This window comes from Martes martes, assembly GCF_963455335.1.
Source record: "Martes martes genome assembly, chromosome: 10".
Taxonomy (NCBI): Eukaryota; Metazoa; Chordata; class Mammalia; order Carnivora; family Mustelidae; genus Martes; species Martes martes.
In genome coordinates, this window is record NC_137898.1 from 71,941,337 (window position 1) to 71,968,622 (window position 27,286).

At 36.7% G+C, this 27,286-nt stretch overlaps 1 protein-coding gene across 1 annotated transcript in view; it reads left to right on the forward strand.

Annotated features, from left to right (window-relative positions):
• Nucleotides 1–23,146, forward strand: part of TMEM135 (transmembrane protein 135) — a 243,603-nt gene extending 220,457 nt beyond the window's left edge. Inside the window, exons 8-15 of the mRNA XM_080815167.1 lie at nt 2,720–2,866; nt 5,829–5,898; nt 9,485–9,652; nt 12,875–12,938; nt 13,889–13,965; nt 18,295–18,393; nt 19,452–19,519; nt 21,373–23,146. Of these exons, the coding sequence (XP_080671293.1) occupies nt 2,720–2,866; nt 5,829–5,898; nt 9,485–9,652; nt 12,875–12,938; nt 13,889–13,965; nt 18,295–18,393; nt 19,452–19,519; nt 21,373–21,505 (826 nt within the window). The 3' untranslated portion in view covers nt 21,506–23,146. The remainder of the gene's footprint in view (nt 1–2,719; nt 2,867–5,828; nt 5,899–9,484; nt 9,653–12,874; nt 12,939–13,888; nt 13,966–18,294; nt 18,394–19,451; nt 19,520–21,372) is intronic.
• Nucleotides 23,147–27,286: the final 4,140 nt, after the last annotated feature.

A 27,286-nucleotide genomic window follows, 5' to 3' on the forward strand; every position in this document is an offset into this window, starting at 1 on the left:
GTTAAAAATTTATTCACCAGAATCAACTGGAATTTATTCCTGGGATGCAAGGGTGGATCAGTCAGTGTGATTCATCACATCAATTTAAGAAGGAATAAAAACCAAATGATAATTTCAATGGATGCAGAAAAAGCATTTTACAATAAAGAATGTCCACTCATGATAAAAATCCTCGACAAAGTAGGATTAGCGGGAATACCTCAACATAATAAAGGCTGTAAATGAAAAACCCACAGCTAACATAATACTCAATGGTGAAAAACCAAGAGCGTTTCCCCTAAGGTCAGGAACAAGACAGGGATGCCCACTCTCACCACTCATATTTAACATAGTACTGGAAGTCCTAGCCACAGTGATCAGAAAAGAGGAAGGAACAAAAGGCATCCAAATTGGTAAGGAAGAAGTAAACCTTCCTCTGTTTGCATTTGACATGATACTATATATGGAAAACCTTGAAGACTCCACCAAAAAACTACTAGAACTGATAAATGAATTCAGTAAAATTGCATGATACCACATCAACATACAGAAATTCATGGTATTTTTATATACTAATAATGAAGCAACAGAAGGAAATTAAGAAAATGATCCCATTTACAGTTGTACCAAAAGTAATAAAATATCTAGGAATAAACTTAACCAAGAAGGTGAAAGACTTGTACCCTGAAAACTATAAAACATTGATAAAAGATGTTGATGTTCCCACACAAAAAAGTGGAAAGATTGCACTCATGGATTGGAAGAACAAATATGATAAAAGTGTCCATACTACACAAATGTACACAATCTACAGATTTAATGTAATTCATATCAAAATACCAACAGCATTTTTCACAGAACTAGAACAAATAATCCTAAAGTTTGTATGGAGCGATAAAAGACCTTGAATAGCCAAAGCAATTTTGAAAAAGAAAAGCAAAGTTAGAGGTGTTATAATTGCAGACTTCAAGTTATACTACAAAGCTTTATTAATCAAAACAGTATGGTACTGGCACAAATATAGGCACATAGATCAATGGGACAGAATAGAAAACCCAGAAGTAAATTCACAATTATTTGATCAGATAATCTTGGACAAGTCAGGAAAGAATATCCAATGGGAAAAAGTCTCTTCAACAAATAGTGTTGGGAAAACTGAACAGCTACATGCAAAAGAATGAAACTGGCTCACTGGCTTACATCATACACAAAGCTAAATTAAAAAAAGGTTAAAGACCTAAATGTGAGACACAAAACCATAAAAATCCTAGAAGAGAGCACAGGCAGTAACTTCTCTGACATCGGACATAGCAACTTCTTCCTAGGTATGTCTCCTGAGACAAGGGAAGAAGCAAAAGCAAAAATAAAACTATTGGGACTACATCAGATAAAAAGCTTCTGCATAGCAAAGGTAATAATAATAAAACTAAAAGACAGCCTGTGGTATGGGAAAATGTATTTTGCAAATGACATATCTGATAAAGGTTAGCATCCAAAATATATAAAGAACTTAAATAACTCAACACCTGAAAAACAAATAATTCAATTTAAAAATGGGCAGACAACATGAACAGGCATTTCTACAAAGAAGACATCCAGATGTCCAATGGACACATGAAAAGATACTCACCATCAGTGGTCATCAGGGAAATGCCAGTCAAAACTACAATGAAATATCACCTTAACACCTGCCAGAATGGCTTAAATCATCAACACAGGAAACAACAGGTGTTGGTAAGGATGTGGAGAAATAGGAACCCTCTTGCACTGTTTGTGGGAATGCAAACTAGTGCAGCCATGCTGGAAAACAGTGTGGAGATTCCCTAGGAAGTTGAAAATGGAACTACCCTACAATCTAGTAATCACAGTGCTGGGTATTTACCTCCAAAATACAGAAACGCTAATTCAGAGAGACGCATGTACCCCTATGTTTATTGCAGCATTATTCACAATAGCTAAATTATGGAAGTAGCCCAAGTGTCCATCAGTAGATGAATGGATAAAGAAGAGGTTTTTTATATATATATATATATATATGGATATATATATATATATATATGGCTGCTTCCATGACTTAGCTATTTTATATAGATACATATAATGGAATATTATTGAGCCACAAAAAATGAAACTTGCCATTTGAAACAACATGGCATGGAGCTACAAAGTATAACACTAAGCAAAATAAACCAACTAGAGAAAGACAAATAACATATTATTTTACATATATGTGGAATTTAGGAAATAAAACAAATGAACACAGGGAAAAAAAGAGAGACAAAAGAAGAAACAGACTCTTAACTATAGAGAACAGATTGATGATTACCAGAGGGTAGGTGGGTGAGGGGATGGGTGAAATAGGTGAAGGAGATTAATAGTACACTTACCTTGTTGAACACTGAATAGTGTATGGAATTTTTGAACCAGTGTATGGTATACCTGAAACTAATATAACACTGTGTGTTAACTATGCTGAAACTAAGACAGAAAACTTAATAGAAGAATTTGCATTATTAAAGAAATGGCTGTCAACATTTTCTAAGTATTCAATAGATTTTGAAAGTCTGTATTTATAAAGGATAAGATCTTATGCAAGTTTTGAAAAACATTATTTTAAATGATAGGGTACTCTCCAAAATGTATTTGTATACTAACAGAATTGGCATTTTTTTTAATTGTCTTTTTCCTTTTTTTTTTAAAGGTGAAAAATGCCTCACTCACATTGTGCTCTTTTCTTTAGGTTTATTGTAGGGAAGGAAGAAATTCCCACACATTCTTATTCACCAGAAGCAGCATATGCAAAAGTGGAACAAAAGACAGAGAAACAGGAAGAAAAGCCGAGAAGAATGAATATAATTGCTCTAATCAGGAAAATTGTGGATTCAGTGTAAGTTTTTTATCTTGATATTTAGCACATTTTACTGTTTTATATGATATTTGTACTCTGCCAAGGTGTTCCTGTTTTCTTTTGAGTAATGATACATATATCACTATATATACATATCATATATATATATATCTGTATATTTATATATATATATATTTTTTTTCTTTTTACCAGAAACAGTGCATAGCATTTTATAAAAGGCACATAATGGCAAGTCAATGTTACTTATTATTTTTGTCTGGCCTATAGAACATCATAGGCCTTTGAATTAGATTTATATGAACTTGTAATAGTTTTCTATGTCAAACTAGACACAGTTGCAGGAGGCTAGAATGGGGAACTTTAGGAAACAGGTCAATATGTGCTAATTAGATATGCCACATGTGGAAAAGAGAAAGAAAAGTTCTGGGACACATTCAAGAAGATACAGAAATGGTAAGGAGCAAATCTTACATAAAGGTTTTTGTTAAGAGTAGAAATTTTCAGGGCTTTGGAAATTGAATAAAACATCTTTATTTGTGTATTATACAAAGAAGTCTGAGTTTCATACAAATAATGTTTGTATTTCAAGTATAGATATTTAAGAAAATTAATTTAGTGATTTAGAATTAGAACATCAGTTAAAAAAAATTATCTTGGTAGTGGTGTTTTAGAGAGTGTTGAATGAATAGCCAATGTAGAAAGTTAGGGATCAGTTTTGGGAAGCTGAAGCTATAAATCAGACCTGTCTTGGACTCTCATTTCATGCCTGCTGGCTTTGTGAGTTTGGGCAAGTGATTTAGCCCCTCTGGACCCTGAAGTCCTCATCTGTTAACCTGGGTTAATGATCTCTGTTAAGGAGTACTGCATCCATTAAATGAGATAACATGAATTGCCACATGTATGTGAGCACAGAGTAGGTGCTCAAAATATTTACTGAATTTAAAGACTTTGTCTTCATTTTAGCATACATCACATATAGATGGTAAGAGGCAGGAAAGGAATAACAGATGGCAGAAATAACTGTGATAGTGAACATTAAAAATATTTATGTATTTTTTGTTTGTATTATTTTTTTCGTCATGATAAGTATACTCCTTAATCCCATCACCTGTTTCACCCATATCCCTACCTACCTGTCCTCTGATAATCAGCAGTTTGTTCTCTAGTTTAAAGTGTCTGTTTCTTGGTTAGTTTCTCTCTCTCCATTTTTTTTTTCCCTTTGCTCATTTGATTTCTAAATGCTACATATGAGTAATATCATATGGTTGAATAATATTTCTGTGTGTGTGTGTGTGTGTGTGTGTGACCTCTTCTTTATCCTTGGATGCTTGGGCTGCCTCCATAATTTGGCTATTGTAAATAATGTTGCAGTAAACGTAGAGGCGCCTATATCCCTTTGAATTAGTGTTTTGTAATTTGGGGGTAAATACCCACTAGTGCAGTTGGTAATGAACAAGTTCAAAATAGTTATGGATCACCTGAGTGGAGAAAAGTGACAGGGAATCCCTGTTTGTGGAAATCATGTCACTGAGAATCAGAGGGGAATGCAGAGACGGGAATGCCGAGAATGTATCATGTGGGTGAATGATGCCTTGGGTATCAGAACTAATCGGGTCATGGCTGAACTTGTCAGACTTGCCTCAGTGTGTTCTCTGCTGTGGAAGGAGATGCAGGGTAATATACGTAAGTAGAGCAGATAAGACAGGAGATGGGGAGTCCAGGTTTTGAGAAGTTTTAATAACAGACCGAGGGAAGATTAAATGACAGTCTAGCTGATAGCAGAATTGAATTTCTCTAGCAAAGAGAGTTTAATGATATCTGTAGTTCCAGTAGCGCTGGCTGAGGAATGTCTTTGAAGAGGACACTTAGAAGTATGAAGAGTGATTGTTTACATATGGCCCCCCTTCTCTGATTTACCTCGTTTAGGGCCCAGCTTTAATCCCTCAACTTCACATGGCCAGATACGTCCCATCATTCTGATGGCATGAGGGCTACGGGCAGCAGGAGCTCCTACTCTCCCAAGGCCTTGTCTGTGAAAGGCTGCCTGTGTACCCCAGCTGTGGTGCACAATTGGATTTCCGAAAGGGTTTTGCTAATCAGTTTGCAAATGGAATTAGAGAGATATGGAGCCAGAATATCACTCTACACGTTATTGTTACAAATGAGAAAGTTACTGTGTTCCAACCATGAAGATAATTAATAACCTGCAGTCTGCAAGAGTTATGAAAACTACTCATTTTGGAACATGAACACTTCACAGAGAAAGGGGAAGAGCCAGAGCCACGTTAGATATTTTACTTATTTTTTTTACGCCTCAAGTGAATATATAGTCCTAGAGTCAACATACCAAATAATTAAAAGTCTGTCTATCTTGAACAGTAGTCCCCCCAGCAGAAACATTTACTAAACACCAGAGGACCAAGTGGTTTGCATTTAAATCACAAATAACCCACTTTTGAATTCCCACATGATCTATTACTGTATTTATTTTAAAAACTGAATTTTGAGGTCTAATACCATATCATGTTTCCTTTCCAGATGTTTTCTCTCATATATAATTAAGTATAAATTCCTGTAACCTGAGCACTTTCTCATTGTGATTGTTGCTCAAGTACTGACTTCATGGGTGACTTATGACCGTTATACTCTACAGTGAGCAACTTAAAGCTTCCAAAAGATTTGGCAGAGTATAGAGATAATATGTACATATTTCTCATATTTAGTCACACATATTTACCAGTGTTTTTTCTGTTGTGTATTTAAGTGTTTTGACTGCAGTCACATAATTTTATGCACTGTTTCAAATGGTGAACTGAAAAGAAAAAAAAAAAATCTGTTCTCTTTGCTTTTTTATGTCCTAAGAAACCAAAAGATGCATGCATTTAGAAACAAGTGGGTGATGTTTTCTCCTTTTTTGGTTAGAGAGTTTTAAGCACATCTGCACATGTACACATCATTTATTATTTTTGTTTTATTTCAGTTGTAGGCATGGACCAAGGCATAGATGTTGCAAACACTATGAAGATAATTGCATCTCTTATTGCATTAAAGTAAGTATATAAAAATATCACTGTTAGCTATGGGAAATATGTGTAGAAAAAGCTTTTTGAAGATTTTATTTATTTACTTGAGAGAGAGAGAAAAAAGCATGAGTGGGTGGAGGGGCAGAGGGAAAGGGTCAAGTAGACTCCCCACTGAGTGCAGAGCCAGATGTTGGGCTTCGTCCCAGGACCCGAGATCATGACCTGAGCTGAAGTCAGATGCTCAACTGGCTGAGCCACCCAGGCACGCCCAATATAGAAATAACTTTTGAATTAAAGCATGATTTCAAAGGAAATGTTAAAGTAGACAGTAATTGCTGTCATTCCTTGCATTTGACTTGAAGAATGAGGTATTTGTGAAAAATAGATAACAGTTTAGCTTTTAGTATTCATTTATCAGATCCTTGGTTAATTAATTTCAAAATTTGCTTATTTAAAAATTAATGAAAGGGCACCTGGGTGACTCAGTTAAGAGTCTGCCTTCAGCTCAGGTCATGATCCTAGGGTTCTGGGGTTGAGCCCCGTGTCAGGCTCCCTGCTCAGTGAGGAGTCTGCTTCTTGCCCTTCCTCTTCTGCCCCCTCCCCCTGCTCATGTTCTCTCTCTGTCAAATAAATAAAATGTTTTTAAAAAATTAGTGTAAAACTTACAAAGTAGAAGAGAAGGTGACACAATAACAGCAAAGAAGACAGAAAAATAAAGTTATTAGAATGTATATGTTGTAATGTATTCTCATTAGAATACGTTCTAGAATAAGGTCCCTGGAGTGTGCTGTGCACTAGTGGATCAGCAGTCACACACATGCACTGTGCACGGTCTGGTGCAGTGGCATTTGGTGTTGGACTTGTAAAGATGATAGTTTTAAGGCGTGGCACTGACTGGAGCACATCCACAGTTGCTCTACATGCCAGAAGTCAGCTGCGCCCACTGGCATAAATTCCTCCCTCGCTGATAACATTTGTGTCCGCGAGTGTCTCTACTTGCCCCTCCCCTGGTCTGTGCCTGCTGCCGTCTTCCCATCCTTCAGCACCACCACCTCTGGGGACGAAGTTATTTTCCTTGCAGTTAGTCTGGCACAGGTGGTACCGCCTGCTAAAACTTCTTTAGTTTTGGGTGAGGCTCTCAAAATCCTGAGGCTTTAAAAAGTTTATGTTCTTCCTTATTATATCTGATCCCCCCTCTGTTGATGATGGGAAGAGGTACAGCACCCCTCAGAAACAGCCTTCTGGTAGTCACTGTTGGGGAGAGGGGCTGTATTAAGTGCTTCTGAAAGCGAATGCCTATGGTTTGATATTGATGGTGGCATGTACCCACCCAACACTTATCCTTACTGTCCCTGAAGGTCTGAGCAGAGGTTAAAGGAATAGAGTATTTTTTCACTTGTGTGATGGTTTCTGATACTCACCTTCCAGATCTGATTTCCTGCCCCACTCGTACAGTGGCAGGATGGGGGAGGGTAACAATGTTGTTGGCAGCCTCAGTGTCTGTCAGCTCCCAGACAGGAGTTATACCTCCCAAATGGACATAATTCTGATTTAGGGGGAGACTTCAGGAGGAGAACTAAGAGAAATACTCCGATTAAATCAGTTATTTGAGAAGGTTTGGGAAGAGGGGAAGTGATTATTAAAAACAATATATGAGAAAGCTAGGCAGAATTACTGAGGAAGGAAAACATCTAGTCATTGTTTCAAATGTGTACCAGTCCTACAAACGTGGTATAAGTTGGAATATTGTCCTTGAATGTAAAATTATTTGGAGACCTGTAGGTGAGGAATTTACTCTACAAATACAGTAAAATATTTTGACAGTGCACCTCATTATTCCATCAGCTCAGTTAGATCACATCCCTGAGCAAATATTCATATGAATTAGCCTTCTCTGCAACTCGCTATGCTCCATTCCTGCTTTTTCTTATTTCCTTGTAACTACCAGTCTCTGTTTTGTCTTTGTGCTTTCTGTCCAAGCTCTCTCAAATGTTTTTCACATGCTAGCTCCTGCTTTTTCTGTGTGTTTAAATATCACATCCTCTGTCACCTTCCCTTACTACCCAATTTAATATAGGCTGCCTGTTATTTCCCTCCTAGACTCTTGATTTTCTGCACAACACGTACTGTAATTTGTAATTACTTAATTTATTCGCTTATTTACTCTTTCTCTAATGAGCATGAAGCTCCATGAAGGCAGGAACTTTGTGTCCTCCTCACCACTCTGTCCCCAGCTTCTATGCAGTGGTTGGCACATAAGAGGACTTCAGTGACTATTTCCTGAATACATTAATGGGTGAATGGATGGATGGATGAATGGATCTCTTGAAAATAGCATGGAAAGATTGAACATGAGTGTGACCCTTGCTTGAATCCTTAGATTAATATTGTTAAGATTATTAATGGCAGGATAAAGTGTGAACACTTCATGCATTAAACATATACGGGGCACTTTCAGTTAAGCAAATGCATGGTTATTTATGCTAATTGGTCAGACAGTATAATTTTCATGTTTTAACCAGGTATTAGATAGTTTCAGGTAAATTAATGAAAGTTTCTTAATAGTAAATCAGTTTTCTTCTGAAAACAAGGCTGTTCTCTGGAAGATACAAACCTGACCTTTAGAACTTAGCAGGAATGTAGACATTTTTCTGTCCCACTGGTGGTGAGAGGGGAGGAGGATGGGAGACCGGTATTACAGTGTATTGGTTGAATCATGTAAAATACTGTTCTTTTATGTAACATTTGCTTTTGTGCTAATTGTAATTTTTCAGTCTTGGTATGAAGTAACATTTAAACTTTATTACCCTAATTACTGAAATGAAATTGACCAACAGTAGTCATCCTCTCTGTTCCCTTTTGCAGTATGGATAGTTGCAGGTAATATGGAAAAATATTGGCAGCTAGTTTGCCTTTGTAGTGGATTTGCTTTTTCAAGTTTTGTTGAGCATACTTTAAAGCTACCATTTCTTAGAGATGTCTTCCTCTGATACTGTTAAACATAGAAATAAAAACGTACATATAATTTTTTTTCCCTGGAGAATTCTTTAAACCTGATCATTTAAAAAGTTGATACCAAAGGTCTAAAAATAAAATTACTTTTTCTGTCAAAATAATTCCTACTTGTAGTAATGATTAAGAAGAGTTCTGTTAAAATTTCCAAAGCGCGTTTGGTTTTGTTAACTGTTTTTTTTTTTTTAAGTTTTGTTTTATGGTTTTGGTTTTTTTTTTTTTTTTGAATAGTGCTTTTTACCCTAAAATTCAGTTGTGGTTTAGGAATTACAACTCTATTAACAATGTTAACAAAATGTCAAGAAATGGAAGTTTGGTGCATAGATAAGCTCGGCTAGTGCTTGTGAGACTTTCAAGTTTTTGAAAATCAAAGAAAGTATAGTCCCAAAATTTTACCCTTATTTTAAGGTAAATTTAATTTTTTAAATTTAATTTTTGTTTTAAAATTGTTTGAGGTCTTTAATGCTTAATTTTGAAAATACTTTGATATAAATTTGTGTTATTTATTTATTTAGAGTTCTGTTTTGATTCTGTGACAGTAAAATGTCTATCAGACTTAGAAATTTGGATGTAAATCAGAATTTATCCCAATTTTCTCTAGGGTTTCATCAGAATGTTTAGCGTGGGCTACTTGATCCAGTGCTGCCTCCGAATTCCCTCTGCGTTCAGGCATCTTTTTACACAGCCATCCCGGCTATTTTCTCTCTTCTACAATAAAGAAAACTTCCAGCTCGGAGCTTTTCTGGGCTCTTTTGTTAGTATATACAAGGTAAGGCTTTCAGAAGAGGAAAGAAAAATGGGAAATAAATAACATGGCTATTACTAGAATGAAATACAGCCTTCACCCATCCATCATTTTTTAAATGCTTCTTTCTGTTGTATTCATAAATATCTTAACGTCTCCAAATATATACAGTATATCGGGAATTGAGGTTGGAGAAATTTCTTCTTTTAAAATGCTACTTAAGGTGCCGGAAAGTGTAGACCTATTTGCATTTATACATAATTTTCAAGATTCTCAAAGACTCACTTTTTTTTTCCCCCCCCAATAACGTAGTTACTGAAAAAATATGAACGTCTTGATATTTCTGACATCAAAAGTGGATTAATAGATCTGGTCTACTTGTATTTCTTAATCCTACTGCCTGCCTGGTTATTAAATTAATTTAAACATATTCAGACTGTTCTGGTGGTTATCAACACTTGAGCCAGTAAAGATTTTCTTTTGTAACTTATATAAGCAACGACTTATGATCCCTCTTTGACCTACTCTCTGCTCCTACTGTGCTCTCTCAAATAACCATAGTGAACATCCTTCCACCCCTTTGTCCATATTCGTATAAGCATACTCACACGTTTATAAGCGCACACCTAAACACTTACGTAGGAGTCATCCATGACACAGTGCTCTGAAATTTTAAGTAATGGTGTTTTGTTTAATGGGAATCACTCATATAAAAATCATTTTACTGACATTTTATTAACCATCAATAATTTAGATTCTAAATCTAAATGTAGATTCCAAATGGTAAAATGTGTTGACTAAGGATAATTGTATGCATATACACACACTTTGTTCTTAGACTAAAAAAAAACAATGCTGGGAAACCTGAATTCTGGAGTCATTTTGGGTAAGATGGTTATGTGTCCTTTTATGTAAGTATTTATTATAAAAAGTAGGTATGGGGGAAGTGTTTTGAAATGGACATGAGAATAGAAGTAACAAGTGATAAACTATAGTTAATTACTTGTTATGAACTATTACTGATATTGAAAATATTTTCAATATGGTTGGACCAGGAAACATTACTAATGTCTTTGAATACACAAGAGTTAATAGGACACAGTATTGGCAATTATATGTTTATATTCATATTCTTTTCATTTCTCATGTCATAGAGTTTGTATTTATTCATAACATAAACTCTTAAGTGTTACATGTGGATTATCCCCAACATCTTTGTCCCAGGTTGGTTATTCTTCACCATCCAGCATATCTCAGAGCATGTTTTTGTTTTGTTTGTTTGCTTTAATTTCTGTTACTATTTTTGTGTTCAGGTAATACAAACTAGTAGTGGTATTAAACTACAGAAAAATAAAACTAGGTCAGAAAATATTGTACAAAAAATAATGGTACAGTGTGTTCCAAAGCCACGTGCAATTGAAAATAAAATTGTCATTGCCATTAACATATTCATAAGAATGTAATTGAGAGGAGGACAGGGAAACAATCCATATTTCTTCTGTGTTTTCTCAGTGAACTGACTCTTTTTTCATTTTGTAATGTTCCTCTTTATTTCAGGTAATATTCTTGCTCTGAAGTCTGTAATGTCTGATATTAATATAGCTACTTCAATGTTCTTTTGATTATACTTAATATATAGTCTTACTATTATTTTATTTTAATCTTTCTGTGTCTTCAGTTTAAAGGTTGATTTCTTTTAGATGACATGTAGTTGGTTCTTTTTTATACGGTTTGATAATCTGTCTATTAATTGGTATTTTTAGGCTATTTACATTTAATATATTTTTTGGTATGGTTTAGCTTAAAGCTGTCTTCTTGCTAGTTGTTTTGTATTTGTCCCCCCCTCCCCCCCCCCGGCTTTTTTTTTTTTTCTTTCTCTACCTCCTGGATTTAAAAAAAATTATATTTTATTTTTTATTTTTATTAATTTTTAATATTTTTTGTATTCATTCTTCACTGTTGGTTTACTATTTATACCTTTTTTTTTTAAAGGATTTTATTTATTTGACAGATCACAAGGAGGCTGAGAGGCAGGCAGAGAGAGGGGGGAAGCAGTCTCCCCGCTGAGCAGAGAGCCTGATGTGGGGCTTGAACCTGGGACCCTGAGACCATGACCTGAGCTGAAGGCAGAGGCTTAACCAACACTGAGCCACCCAGGCACTTCTAGATGATAACTGTTTTAAGCTTTGGGGACAACATGATTGGTCTCTCTCCTGGCTACTCAGCTCTGCTATAGTGTGAAAGCAGCCATAGACAATATATAAATCAAGGAGCATAGTTACATTCTAATAAAGCTTCATGGCACTTTAATTAGAACTTCATAAGATTTTGACATATCACAGCGTGTTATTCTTTTATTTATTTCATCTATTGAGAAGAATAAAAGCTTTCCTAGCTCATGAACTATACAAAAACAGGTGAAACAGCAGATTTGGCTAGTGGGCTGTAGTTTTTTGACCACTGCTTTAGAGAGTTAATTTATTTTTATAGAAATAAACAGTATTATGGGGCACCTGGGTGGTTCAGTGGGTTAAAGCCTCTGCCTTCGGCTCAGGTCATGATCTCAGGGTCCTGGGATTGAGCCCCACATCGGGCTCCCTGCTCAGCGGGGAGCCTGCTTCCCCCTCTCTCTGCCTGCCTCTCTGCCTACTTGTGATCTCTCTCTCTCTCTCTGTTAAATAAATAAATAAAATCTTAAAAAAAAAAAAACAATATTAAAAAAAATGTCTTCTAAATGTATCTTCATTTTGCCATCTTCAGAGCTCCTCATTTCTTTTTATAGATTTAAACTGGTATTATATTCCTTTTGCATGTGAAACTACCGTTAACATTTCTGGTATGTAGGTCTGTAGGTGATGAATTTTCTCAGTGTTTATCTACCCGAGAAAGTCTTTATTTCATCTTCATGTTGAAAAATATATTCTCTCAGTGTAGAATTCTGGCTTCCAGCTTTTCTCTTTGTTAGAGTGGGAGTGATTCTATATCTAGGCAAAGTAGAGTTTATGCTTTCTCTTTGAAAAACCATGACAAGAAAAATATGTGTGATTTCTTAATAGAGTCTATGCAGAACAATAACTTTATAGCAGGTTATTGTTGATAATTTTCCCAATCATGTATTTAGTTTGATTTGGATAGGATCACCAGTTTGCCTCCACGTTCTGCTAGTGACTCACTCATTATAGATGTTACATGCATCTTTTCTAGAAATGAAACAACTGAAGTCATTGCATTTTCTTCTTGATACAGGGTACTAGTTGCTTCCTGCGCTGGGTCAGAAACCTGGATGATGAACTGCATGCTATTATAGCTGGTAAAGCAATGATAAAGCGGAATTATTATTATTGTATCAATCAGTGGTAGGAGTGACGCAGAAGTAGTTTCCAAATTCATCTGATTTCTAGGGCTCTCTCTTTCTCTGTAATAGAATCCCTACTGAGGCAGTAGTCCAAACATTTTATATTTGCAAAGTTTAACCTGTCAAGGCATTCTTGCCATCCGGTGTTTTGAATTGTCAGTGTAATGACTTGGGTATCTGCCCTGCTACAGGCCAGAAATCCTAGGGAATGTGTCATAGAAGAACACAAAACTTAAACAAATTTTGTGACTAATGGAAAGGCAGTTCTGTTTCTTAAAGTATTCTGTTTTTTGCCATGAGCACATTATAGTTCAATAGTTCAATAAAATAAATTTTTTATTTTTTAGAAATGTCAATAATTTCATAAAAATTAAAACATGAGATTAACATTTTCTGCAAGTTGCAGCATACATGCTACTTAAGTTAAATTAACAACTTTCAGGTATTTAGTAGTAATATACCTGCTATCAGTATTCCAGGCCTCCTTCTGCCTTGGGCTTCTGTTTATGGAATGAAGGCACTGCTACGGAGGGAAGTGTGATGATAGCACTAAGAGTAACTTTGAGCTGTTAGAAGAATAGATTAATCAATATTTCTACTTAGAAATGATTTTGAAAATCATTGTCAGACCACTGTTGTTTTTAAAGTTAAATTTAGAATGTAAAGTTTCTTGTAATATGTGTATCCAAACTGTGTGTTCCTAACTCTACAGGTCAGTTTCTCAGTTTAAAATATGATACTCACCCCATTTTAATGTCATGAAGTCTATTCCCGTCGTTGATTTTGTATAACAAAAGGCAGTGCTACAGATCAGTTCTGTCTTACTTAAGTGAAGTGATGTTTCTGAGTGGCTTACCCACAAATACTTCGGGATTTGATAAGTTTTGCTTTATTTGTTGTTTCAGGATTTTTGGCAGGAGTATCAATGATGTTTTATAAAAGTACGACAATTTCCATGTATTTAGCTTCCAAATTGGTGGAGGTAAGCAAACATTTTTATGCATGTATATTTCCAAAGAATATAAAGATTTTCACAAATATATATTCCAGCTTACAAGAGCAAGTCCGTCTATGAAAGTATTTATAAAGTCGGTTCTCCTGTTTCTTTCTCTTTCTTTATGTGTGTTATTTTCAAATATATACAAGTGTAGAAAGAATAAAGTAACCAGTCCTCATGTACCCATCATACGGCTTCAACAGTTAACAGCATTTGACCAATCTCATGCCATCTCTACTGCCCCAACCCCTCAAGTACTGAATTATTTTGAAGCAAATCCCAGACATCCTATCACTTCTTCCAGCTCAGGATAAAGATGCCTTAAAAACAAACCGATCAATAGTACTACCAAAGTGTAATCAAAATACCATTTTCCTACATTTAAAAAACCTAGTCATTCTTTCTACTATCAATATATATCCAGTTAGAGCTTATATTCTCACTGATTATCTCGCAGATGTCTTTTTGCAGTCTCTTTGTTTTGAGATCCAAAGTCTCTTTTAGTTTTTAATAGCAACTCTCCTTCCCCACCTCTTTCTTTTTTTCCTTGCCATTTATTTGTTAAAGATCTAGGTTATTAGGTCTGTGGAATTCCCACATTCTGGATTTTGCTGATCATATCCTCACTGGTGGTGTTAACACATTTCCTTAACCCACAAATTTCCTGTAAACTGTTAATTAGATCTAGAGGCTTAAGCAATTCAGGTTCAATTTTTAGGAGGTGGAGGAGGACAGAAATAGCTCACATTTACTATGTGTTTGAATTCCCATTACATCATATTAGGAAGCACAGAAATGTCTAGTCCTCTCCCTTTTTGTGATGCTAAGATTGATCAGTGAGCTCTGTATTAATAAAGCTATCATAAATAAATGTAAAAAAGTAGAGCCAACATAAGACTACCTATTAGGCTTTCACTTAATTGTTTTAGCAGCCATTAATACTCATTGCCGGGGTCTTTTTATTTCATTGAGAGTTACAAAATGGTCATAATCTATAATTGTTTCTTCTTTGTAGCTATTAGTGGGAATTCTTTTAAAAAGGACTTTCCCGTTTCAGCTGTTTCAGCTCTGAAATAGTTTGCTCACAAAGTGATAATAAAATGCTTGATTACTTCCTTTTCTTTACTGGTGTTCAGAATGAATTAGTTTCTTGCATTTTGCAAAATTGACCTGTGAGTCTTTATTTTCAAGAGTCATCCTAAAGACATGAATTTTAACATACTTGATTTGTTTCGACCCAGGCATTGCACTCATTGCCCTGTCTTTGACCATGAGAGCGTCTGCAGGTTGATTCCTGTTTCTTTTTTATATAATGCCTAGATCTCTGGTAGCTTTCTCACTTTGTGATAAAACAAGATGTTCCAGGCTCATCTTGGCCATCTCCTGCCCCAGGCACAGAATCAGCCTTTTCTGCAGTGACCACTAGTTTCTTTTCATGGGAAATGGTATTTAGAGACTTTTGGGTACCAGAAGTTTCTTGTTCACTGGCTAGGCAAGCTTTCCTGGCCGGTCCAGTGAACAGAGCTAGAGAATCCTTCTCCCCTCCACCCTTTTTTAGAGAAAGAGAAAATAAGGAGCATGTTGATATTTCCAATTCAAAGTTAAGATGGCAGATTTTATTTAACATGTTTGATTTTCTTAAAAATTTTACCTCACTGAAAGTCTGTATCCTTAATAACATAAAGAGAATTACGTATTTGCTTTATTCAAGTGTGTGTGTGAGAGAGAAAGAGAGAGGAAGGGAGAGAAAGAGAGTGAGATTTTTCTCAGTGCAATTAGAAGTCATTGGAGAGTTTTAAGCATGGGTTTTAAGCATGGAAATGACATGATTTAATTCATGTTTTAAGAAGAAAAGAATATTCTAGCCATTATGTAAAGAATAGACTAGAGGCAAGACTGGAAGCTGGGAGAGCTATTAGTCTCCAGCAGGAAATGGTGGCTTGTGCTGGGACAGTAGCAGTAGGGATGAAGAGAAATACACAAATTTGGTGTGTGTTTAGGAGACAGAGTTGACAAGGCATGCTTAATGGGAGAGGAGAGTACGAGAGTACGAGAAAGAATATATCCCCTAGCTAGCGAAGATATATTATGTGACACTGGGGAAATCTAGCATCGAGATCTAGTTTGTACAAGGTGTGTTTTGTAGCTGCTTCCCTAAATACGTAGAGTTTTTTAAGCCAAGCAGTGGCGTAGCTGTTTTCTTACATTACATCAATAGACCATATTGGGTCTTAGCAAAAGAAACTGGATATAAAGTGTGCTGATGAGAAATTTTTTTTTTTAATTCAGAAAGTTACAGATATAAACTTAGTGTGTCCTTTGTGGAATTAATGGCTATGGCATAGTAGGCAATCATTTTCCTATGATTGAAGTTAATTTTATATTAAAATGCTGCATTACTCTAATAATGAATATTAGATAAAAGTTAGCTGACTAGACACCTTTTTCCTTGGAAAAAATTACTTCCAAGATGTATTTATTTAATATTTATTATGTTCCCATTACTGTACTAGGTGCTGGTAAGCATACAGAAATATAGGATATGGTTTCCCCCCTTCATTAACTTAGAATCAGGTTCAACAGGTAAGTTTTATTATAAGAAATTAGGAAAACAGTTATTCCATGTATCAAGAGATACCTGTTTCACATGTTTCTATGATGCTCTTCTACCACATTTGACTTTGATTTTTGTCAGCAAGAACACACTACAATATACCTGTTCCTTGTAATATACTGTATAGTATTTTCAAAATACCAGCCCATGTATATGTTCCTTCCTAAGTAGATTATAACTCTTTGTACATTATCTTATAGATTGAAATTAATTTTTTATTAAAATTCTGCATTATTATGTAATGAATATTAAATAAAAACCAGCTGTATAGACAACTTTTAGGGGAAAATTTTTTTTCGTGTTCTTTAGTTCATGGACCACCCCTGTCTTCTTTTTTTTTTTTTTAGATTTTTTTTTTAATTTTTTTTTTATTTATTTATTTGACAGACTGAGATCACAAGTAGTCAGAGAGGCAGGCGGAGAGAGAGAGAGGAAGAAGCAGGCTCCCTGCTGAGCAGAGAGCCCGATGTGGGGCTCGATCCCAGGACCCTGGGATCATGACCTGAGCAGAAGGCAGAGGCTTTAACCCCCTGAGCCACCCAGGTGCCCCCCCCTGTCTTCTTGAACCTTCCTCCACACACTGTTCTCTCCTGGTTCTTCTTTTTCACTTTTCGTACTAGTCATACTTTAGCTTTCCCATGTTTCAGAGAAACCTTCGCCATGAATTACGCCATGTTCTATCCATATAAATGGACTGGTCCTTCCCATATGTATCGTGTACTTTCACCCAGCTTGTTGCCCCTGCTTTTTCTGTCTTATGCCTCTTAGGGGGCAGCACTATTAGGAGCGTGGTCAGCAGGCTAGTGCTAGTCCAGAAACTGTTTGCTATCGGTTGAGGATGAGATAAGTATAGAAATTGGGAGCAAGCATTTGGAAACTTCTATAGCAACTTGGCAGAGTAATTTGTCTTTTGAATATGAGTGAAAATTTGGTTCAGTTTTGTGTTTTTAAATTTTATTTTTCTAGTAATTTATTTTTATTGCGTTATGAAAGCATCAAGCCATGACAACTAGATTTAAAAAAAATTTTTTTTTCCTCCCTGCAGGTGGTTTGAGAAGCACTACTCAAATGTAGTCATTTCTGAGATTCTCTTTGGTCCTTTGTCCTAGACACAGTAGTCTGCTTCCTCCTAAGGAGGGGGGGGGCACAAAAAAAAATTACACACACACAATAAATATATATACATAGTTCTACATCTAAGTGCATTCGTTATTTCTCTTATGCACCAACTTAGATGTTCTTGTATTCATTTTTAAATCCCAGGCTCCTGCGTCATGCCCAGCATGTCACTAATTAACACCATTAAATGTTGAGTGAAGGAGTGAGTGAGTGAGTGAATAGTTGTAGCAGAGAAGGGAGGACCTGAGCATTGGACCAAAAGCATTGAAGGATAAATGATATAAAAGAAGTAGCAATAAAAAGTTACTGAATTTCACAGAAAAGTATTATTACTGGTGTCTCAGGTTTCAGGTGAGGGAACGCGGGAAGGAAAGGGCTGACACTTAACTCTGTCATGGAAGATAGGACCTGTAATTTGAGCTCCGAAAGGATAATGAGTATTTGGAAGGTAGAAAAAATAGTTGTAGACAGGGAGTGAATATATTGCTCCACCGTATTGTTCATGCTATTTAAAGTTGTGTGTGTTTGGGTTTTGTTTTTTTTTTAAATAAATCTTGGATTATGTTTGTTTTTCATTCCAGACAATGTATTTCAAAGGCATTGAAGCAGGAAAGGTTCCCTATTTTCCCCATGCAGATACTATCATCTATTCCATCTCTACAGCAATTTGCTTCCAGGCGGTAAGTATAGCTTTTTGAAATGAAAAATAGAATTATTTCTGTTTCTGTACATTAAACCAACGGGGGGAAATAAAGGCCTAGAAATGTTTCTATTGGTTATAGTTTACCTTTTATTTTAATTTTTTTTTTTTTTAACCAAGATAGCTTGTAAGTTCCAAATTGTTAACATGTTAACTTAATGGGCCAAGTCATGTTTCCTGAACACAATAATTTTTAGGTTTAAACAGAGTGCAATTTATAGGTAAATTGTTACTCTAGTACTTTGGCTAGAATGCCCAGTGTATTTTATTTTATTTTTTTTTAAGATTTTATTTTATTTTTAAGATTTCATTTGTTTATTTGACAGAAAGACACAGCAAGAGAGGGAACACAAGCAGGGACAGTGGGAGAGGAAGACGCAGACTTCCCACCGAGCAGGGAGCTTAATGCAGGGCTTGATCCCAGGACCCTGGGATCATGACCTGAGCTGAAGGCAGATGCTTAATGACTGAGCCACTCTGGCACCCCTAGAATGCCCAGTTTAATTAAACTTCTAGAGGAAGGAAGATACCATGAGCATAAATAAGAATAATTGTGTTTCCCCAGTGTTACTGAGGCAGCAAGGATAGGGGTAGAATCTAGATTATTAGAAGCATTGTTCAACTTCTTTAAATTCTGTAATTGTCATTATTGATGTTCATGGTTTTAGGGCTGTTGCAAAATTTGGGGGACCACTTTTATTTGTACTTTTTCAGAGTAATGCCACCAGGTTGATAAACTCATTATAACTAGTGAAGTGACAGCTCCCTAATGAGTATTCAGTTAATGCTTTCCTAATAATAGTGACTTAACTCAATTATTATTTCATAAGCAGTATTCTTATTTGAGGCCCTATTTACAAAGATTCTCAAGAATTATGCAACTTAAAGCTAGATACATATTTTTGTATCTTCATCACTGTTGCTTTTAAAATACATGAGCAATAAAAATAGGAGGTAAAAATGCACTTTTGGCTAATACAACTAATCCTCTTTCCTATTGACTAAAAGAAGTCTCAGACTGAAATGTTCTAACTGCAGGCTGTCATGGAAGTTCAGACCTTGCGGCCGTCTTACTGGAAGTTCCTTTTAAGGCTCACCAAGGGCAAGTAAGTGACGGAGACATTGTAACTGACCATAGAAAACGAGCAGTAGCCACAAAACAGATTTTGAATCTTTCCATCTTTTTGAGGGAATATTCTTTCAGTGGTCAAGTAGGCCTCTTACGTATAAAGCAAATATGACCATCTTAACAAGAATAACATGGGGCCTTCTTTTAGTGAACATTATTTTGACTTTTCTTTTCTCTGTATTATTTGGGATATTTTAAATGTTGTAGGAAAGTTCTGTGTTGATCTGAAAACTGCTCATTAGTTGCTACATAACACACTTAAGTCTCACTTTCAAAGTCTTTGATCTCTTCTTTTTGATTAAAAATGCTAAGCAGATTTATTAGCAGTCTTGCCTAAATAATTGAATGATTTCCATTTGGGGAAGAATAATACTATTCTTTCTTGATATTATAAGCATAATTTCCTCTGCCTTTATTATTCTGTTCTTCATTGTTTTTGTTAGCATTTTCTGATCTTAATCTAATTCTCTGGGAGGCAGCTTGACCTAACAGAAGGACTGTGGGCTTTGGAGTCAGACAGATTTAGGTTTGACTTTGGCTCTGATAACCTTTAGCTGTGTCACTGGTGAGAAGGTTGTTTACCCTCCTGAGCCTCCATTTCTCTCTCCCTACTAGAAACAGTAATATATTTTCTGTATAATTGTGGGAAAATCGAGATGTTTGTAATAGCACTTAGTACCTAGTAAGCACTTAGTAAATTGCAGCTGTTATTAATATTACTATCATTTGTAGTTTTAATAGCAAACAGTTGTGTTGTGTAGTGCTTACTGTGTCCCAGATATGATTATAAGATACACACATACACATGCAACACAGGGACACGTGCATAGATGTTTAATCCTTAAAGTAGCTCTATAAGATAAGTACTTTTAAGATCCTGATTTTATGTGGGAGTCAGCTGAGGTGCACATGGAGGTAAGCTAGCTTGCCAGAGTCACACAGCAGATGAAGGATCTATGTGATATGAGCCAGGTTGTCTGGCTTCAGCAATCTTCCTCTTAGCCATGATTTCGGTGTATCCTTTATGTTATTATTAGTTAATCATCTGTTTCTTTGTCATTTAGTTTTTTGCCTATTAATAAGCTTATCCAGCTGATTATTTTGGAAGGGAACTTCACTTTGGAAAGGCACTGAAAGTTACATTTATTTTTCTTGGAATAGTGGCAATGGCCCAGGGTTCAAAACTAAATTCATTATTCTCCCCAGAAGAAATGCTTGGGACCAGGCATAGAGACACAGTTTCCTCTTACACATTGGCTAAATATATGCCTTTCAAAAAAATTTTTTTTAATCTTTTAAGTTAGGTGATGGATAAAATGAGGGTATACTTTTACTTTGTTGTGTCTATTGGAAATTTGCAAACCTATATGCTGTTTTCCCTTTAATCATTAAATACTTGCACATTTGGGTGTGTTTTGTGTGGATTGTGAGACATCAAAATGTCAGTTATGAAAGAAATTACATTTAATATCTCTGCCTCATTGGTAATACTAAGCTCAGTCATTTGTTGAGTTTGTTTCCTGTGATTTCATTCATCAGAAAAATTATAATGAGCCTGTTTTTCTATTTGACATAATCTAGTAGAACGAACTTGAAAGGGTCTTCTGGGAGTCTCTGGGGTCTCAGGTCAGGGGATTATTATCTCTTCAAAGAAAATATGAGACCAGGAATCTTAAGGTAGAGGATCAGTATGTCTTTTGAACCTGCCATTGAGTCTTTTGTCATGTCAGTCTTTTTCTGTTTTCCCATTCCATGAAAGACATGTCAAGTGAACCTTCTTATTTTATAAACGTCATTAAATGCTTGTTCACTGTGTCCTCTGTTTTGCAGATTTGCTGTCATGAACCGAAAAGTCCTCGATGTTTTTGGTACTGGTGCATCTAAACACTTTCAGGATTTTATCCCTAGGTTGGATCCGAGATATACGACTGTAACACCAGAGTTGCCCATCGAGTTTTCTTGAAGATGACTGTAATTTATTAATGTGACCTAATGTTTCATTATTTTCTTCTGAAGAGTCAATTATGTTGAATCGCAAAGACGGAGTCTTGAGCTTGAACTTCAGTGTTATTTCAATGAGAGACGCTCTTTGTTTGTTTGTTTTTCTTACCAATCAGAAGTACAGAAGCTTTTTAGGAAGGTGTTGCTTAATAATTAAGCACCCTTCCGTAGCCAGAATCTGATTCTGGGTCACTGTAGTGGTTGACATGATGCTATATTATTGATTAAGTTATGTCCATAAGCAATCTTAAATAATCTATGTAGAAATGTAGTAACAAATAAGAGTATACTTAAAATTACTTTAAAAGATCTTTTTAGTTCATTCCAATATAATTCTTGGTTAAAACTGAGAATATTTCTACATTTTAGGATACAAAGGATCACGGGTACATGGATTTGGTCTGTATTTTTTTTTTTAACTTTTGAATTGGTAACTATAGTAGTGAAATGTATGGATATGAAGTAACTCTTCACAGACAATGCTGCTTTAGTATAAAGCAATTTAATTGAAGAAGGTGGCTGTTCTTACTTCAGGGATGCAAAGACGGGTCTTATGCTGTTTGAATAAATGTGGTGGTATCCCTGTCTTCTTCCGCTGATGATAGCTTCATCTCTCTCCAGGATGAGTTGGGCTGTCTGGCAGCCCAGTGAACCTATGTACTAATGGCAGGTTAGAAGTAAATGGAAATGGACATACCTGATACAGTTGAAATGTATGTTTTAATCTTTTGCAGAAGCATTTCACTTGAATATTTAAAAGCTAATGAGGTTGTTTCTAAACCTCTTGTGGGTTTATGATGTTTGTTTTCATTTTTAGGACTGAATTCTTCATGGCTAAGGTTGTCTGCCATTGTAGATTTAGAAGGGATCCAAAGTGGTTTTGGCAAGTTTGTCATTTTGTTCCCTCTCGACTGTTTCTACCTACACAATGGATATTTTACAACTACAAACAATATGAAAATCCGGTAGTTGTTAAAAAAGGCCATTTCATCACTAATGGGATTCAGGTTCTCCAGCCTCTTTTCAAAAACTTACTGTCACCATTTTTATTCCTGTTAGAATAAAAGAAGTGACAAAATGGAGTCACTGTTGATTATAAGTTCAGGACAGCTGTGATTGAAATATGATTACTCTTTTGAGTATTTCAGGGAAAAGTTTTACTTTTCTAAGTTGATAAAAGGCTTAATTGGTTATGATGTCTATAGTTAATATAACAAATAGGGATGATGGTATATTTTTTTAATATCATTTTGTTGCTGGAAAGTTTTGGGCTATTGTAAATTAATTATACAGTAGAACTTGTGTCGCAACAAGGATTATAACCCAAACTTTAAAAGTGCTTGATCCTCCATATTCAATTTCATCAAGCCCTGTATATTTCTGTTTACATGTAATCCTATCCTTGGTTGTTAATGGCAGGTTGAAACCCAACAAAAAGACAGACTCTGGTACCATGGTAACAGAGAGAGCCACTTTAATGAGGTCAAAATTCTGCATTGTGATTAACTTCTTGGAATTGACTTCTCTGTTAGACAATACTGTTAAGGCATCGTTTTGGTTTCAGACTTCAAAATTCATTAATAAATTAAGTTTTAAGTTTTTATTCACTGGAATCAAAATGACAATTGGTACTGTGTTTACTTTTAAAAATGAAATATTATAGCAGTGTAGAAAGCACTGCTTCCTGCCCCTCATTTTCTTTATTTAGAAATTATGTTTATAATATTTTTCCTGTCTGCTTAAAAGAAAAGCATTTTAATTCATAAGTTACTGTTTTCATTAATATTAAAAAGGCTATGATGTTAAAAGACAAATCTACTGAAATTTGATGAGATTGTTTAGTAAAATTTTACTGTCAAAAGGCACATTTCTATGATTTACTTTTTTCTCAAACTAGTCATGTTTTAATATAAAATGTAAAATGAAATAACCACCATGAAGCATCATGAATACAGTAATGAACGCATAGCTTGGGCAAATAGTTACCTAATTTGCCATGGTGAAAAGAGACGTCTGATTTGATTTCACTGAGGCAGCCTGCAAAGTGTAACTGTTTGAGAAAACAAGGGACTGTTCGTGTTCCTGAAGACAATCAAAATGAGTATCTTTCTACCTCTAACCAATCAGGTATCGATTGACAACTTGGCACCATAAATAAAGCCAAATAGATGTCCTTTCCAAAATGTGTTTTTTAGTCCATTTACACACTGAAGACATCCTGCTGATGGTAAGTTTCCATCAGAACTGACTGCAGGAAACCTGGATACGCCCCCTTAGCTTTTCCCACATCTTTCTGGAGTCTGGAAGACAGTGCGTTGGTCTGGGCAGTCTTATAGTGGTTTCATTGCTATTTCCTGCATGAATAAAATCCTAGAGGTAGTACTAACCCAGTTAAGACTGAGTTTGCTAGATAACAGATTGTCTCCAATCTATTAGATTCTTGCCAGTTTCTCATCAGATAGTTTGAGTCCATTTTAGTACTCATGTCCAAAATAAAACCACGTTCTGTTGTTTCACAAATCCTGTGGTCACTTCTGTAACTTTTGTCTTGATCTCTGGACATGGTTGTCACTTGGTTGGTTTGTAGTTTATTTTTGGCCTTCATTTGTTGCTTAGTCCGTGGTTATTTAATTTAGAATTATATCTTTTTATTCTTTGCTCTCAGATTTTATAATTTATTTTTTTTTTTTTCTATGACGAACATGTCTTGTATGAGGAAACCCAAACTGGCCAGTTGTCACAGCATTTTCCTGTCAAGCTTGTGTATTTCCTTATGGATTGCGTCTAGGCTAACGTTTGATTTTGTCGTTAAGAGCGACAAAATTGTATTCTGGTTGTATTTTATCACAACCCTGATTTTCTAGTCCCCTGTCAATGTATAGTTCGTGAAAATCAATTTCCTATACTCACAAGGAGCCTTGTCCATTGGCTTCTGTCACCTGCTCGGAGCATCCTCTTGGCAGGGCCAGAGAGCACGTGCTCACTACGAGCAGTGGCCTGGCCTTCACCACCTTTGAATCAGAGAGGCCACCACGCCCACGGAGTCCTTGAATTCTCTCTGTGGTTTATTTTTATCCTAAAGACAAAGCAGTTTGTCCGAACAGCAAGATCATTCTCATGTGGATGATTTCTTTGCTCCACAGAGACAGAAGTATTCATTTCTGAACTGCTCAGATACCTGAAAAACTTCATCTCTCCCAGCTATTAACCTGTGGCTGCTTTTCCACCTGCTGTTCATTTTCAGGTAGAGAACTTAGGGTAACTGGAAGATGAGAAAAATGTTGTCAGAAAAAGAGTGAGGAATGAATGTTTCCTGCAGGGCTAGGTTGAGACTGTGATGAGTAATAAATGAGATTAGTTGAATTATGGACACCCAGGAGACTGTTCTGGCTGTTCCCTCAAGCCTGCACGTTCCTTTTTGTAGCTCCTTTTGTGGCGGTGTGTTCGCTCGCTCTGCAGTGCCTTCTCGTGCGCTTAGCAAGGATAAGAGTGTCCAGCACGGAGCTGACCCTGAGATCAGGGGTGTGGACATGGATCCTGGGGGTGTGGTGCTTCCCTCGAGCCTCTGATATGGGGACCCCAGGACTGAGGCTGTGTTTCTGATTCAGCTGTAGCCCAGGGGACTTCGCTGTTGCTCTGCAGTTATGAAAAGGGTGACTACAGAGAAAGGAGACTGACATAGGTGTGTGTCTTCTGGAAGCAGAGAAGGGGCAGGAAGTTGGCCGTGTTGTAGCATGTATTCTAGGAGTGTGGGCACCCGTGTGGCTTTAAGCTTCCCGCCGTGGTGAATTGGAAGAACGATTTCATATCTGGTACCACTTTCTTGCTCTTTGATGTGGCCTCTCTCTCCTTCTTCCCCTCTCTGTCCCAGCTCTTCTCTTTTTCCTCCTTCCCAGCCTTAGAATCTTTATGTCTAACCTTGTGTTGCCCCTCCCCAGTGCTCATCACTGTACCCCTTGCCTTTTTTCTGCTGCCTGGTGTTCCATGCTGCTAATTATGCTCCTTGAAGGTGAACGTGCCATTGCTCCCTTGGGTGGCATCTGGTAAGGTGGGGGCATCTTGTGGGATCATGAAAATTGAATAACCATTTTCAGGGACAATGCTATAGCTCCACATTTCCTAGGCTGAAGGCACAGAAGATAATTGCACACATGTGGCAAGAGACGTTCCTCTGAATGTGGAGCCTTTAAATTCAAGATAGTCAACCTCTTCTCAACAACCCTGTGACGTCATCAGACTTGCCGTGGCTACATGGAAGGGGCGAGAACTCATTTCCTATTTCCTATTGCCTTCTCCATTTTCTTTCCCCCTCTTCCTCCTCCAGGTACGTCCTAAGTGAAATAATGTATTGGGCTTCCATTCGGACCTGAAACTTCCATTAATACACACACACACACACACACACACACACACACACACACACCCCATCTGGTCCACAGCCCAGGCATAAAGTCAGGAGCATTTGTGCTTTTTCTCTAGTTCACAAGCCACCACAGCTTGCTTGTTTATTCAGTTTAGTGCCTGCCTCCCCTTGCCCAACCTAAAGCATAACTTTCTAACCTTATAAGAAAACCCCAGGCTGTGGGTGATCCTTGGCACACACTGTACAAGCCTCAGCAGCCCCGTGTGGCTGGGGAGGTCCGGCCCTCTGCAGGTGGACCTGTGTGCCTGTATTAGCAGAGATCACCCAGGAGTATTACTTTCCTCTGTCTCTTAATTTGGACCAGGCAATTTTGGAGGTCTCCTTCCTCAATGTCTAAGAGACTCAATGTCTCAGTTACCATTCAACCCCTTAAATGAAATTTCAGATTATTTTGGTCACCCAGGAGGATGCTGTGGCTGTTGGGATGGATTGGGGCCAAAGGTCCACCAGAGTTTAAAGCATGAGGTAATCCTGTTGTTCCTTGGTCATTGGGAGGGTGGGGTGCCAAAAGGGATGGGTGAGAGGAGACTATGGACACACACTTCCGCCCCCCTCCTTCCTCCGATTTCTTACCTTCCCAGGACTGTGCCACATTTATGCCCCTTATTTCTTCAGTTTGAGTTCTTCAGAGGAAAAAAAAAAATTCTCATTTTCCTGTTTCTTTCAGAGGAAACTGAAGGTGAGACATAAGCATCAGTCTGACTCTTGGTCAGGGAAGAGCCTCAAGGAATGCTGTGGAATGTGCTAGAAAGAGAGGTAGCTTAGCTTTTCTTTCTCTCCTCTCCCCTCAGAAGTGAGCCAGAGGGATTCATTCAAAGTGGGGCTATCAGGAGTTATAGTCCAGTGATGCGGGTGACGGGGGTGCACTACCAAACGTGGAGTAGAGAAGAGACACAGTCTGTGAAAGAGGAGGGATGGGGATCTTTCTCAGAGTTATCAGAGTGTGGGGCGTGTCTGCAAGCATTATAGATATAAACCTGACCGGAGGCCAGTGGTCAGACTAGGTATTAACTGACAAAGTGCTTGGCTTCGTCGGGGTATTCCATGTTGATGGCATGAATGATTGGATGGCCTTGTAATGCTTAAGAAAGCCAGCAGTTGTTTGCTCATTGAGTTGAAAATGTGTTCAATGTATTAAAAGAGGTTTTATACAAATAAAGTTTTAAGTTCCTCCTTTTGAAATGGAATTTGTAATCTCGGTAAAATCTATAAAACTACGGGAAGAAATTCAGTAGCTTCTGAATCTGAGCCTGCAGTTTTCAAAGCTTGCTGTTCTCAGGAATTAGGGTTTTCTTGAGACCTAAGAAGGCAGGATAAATA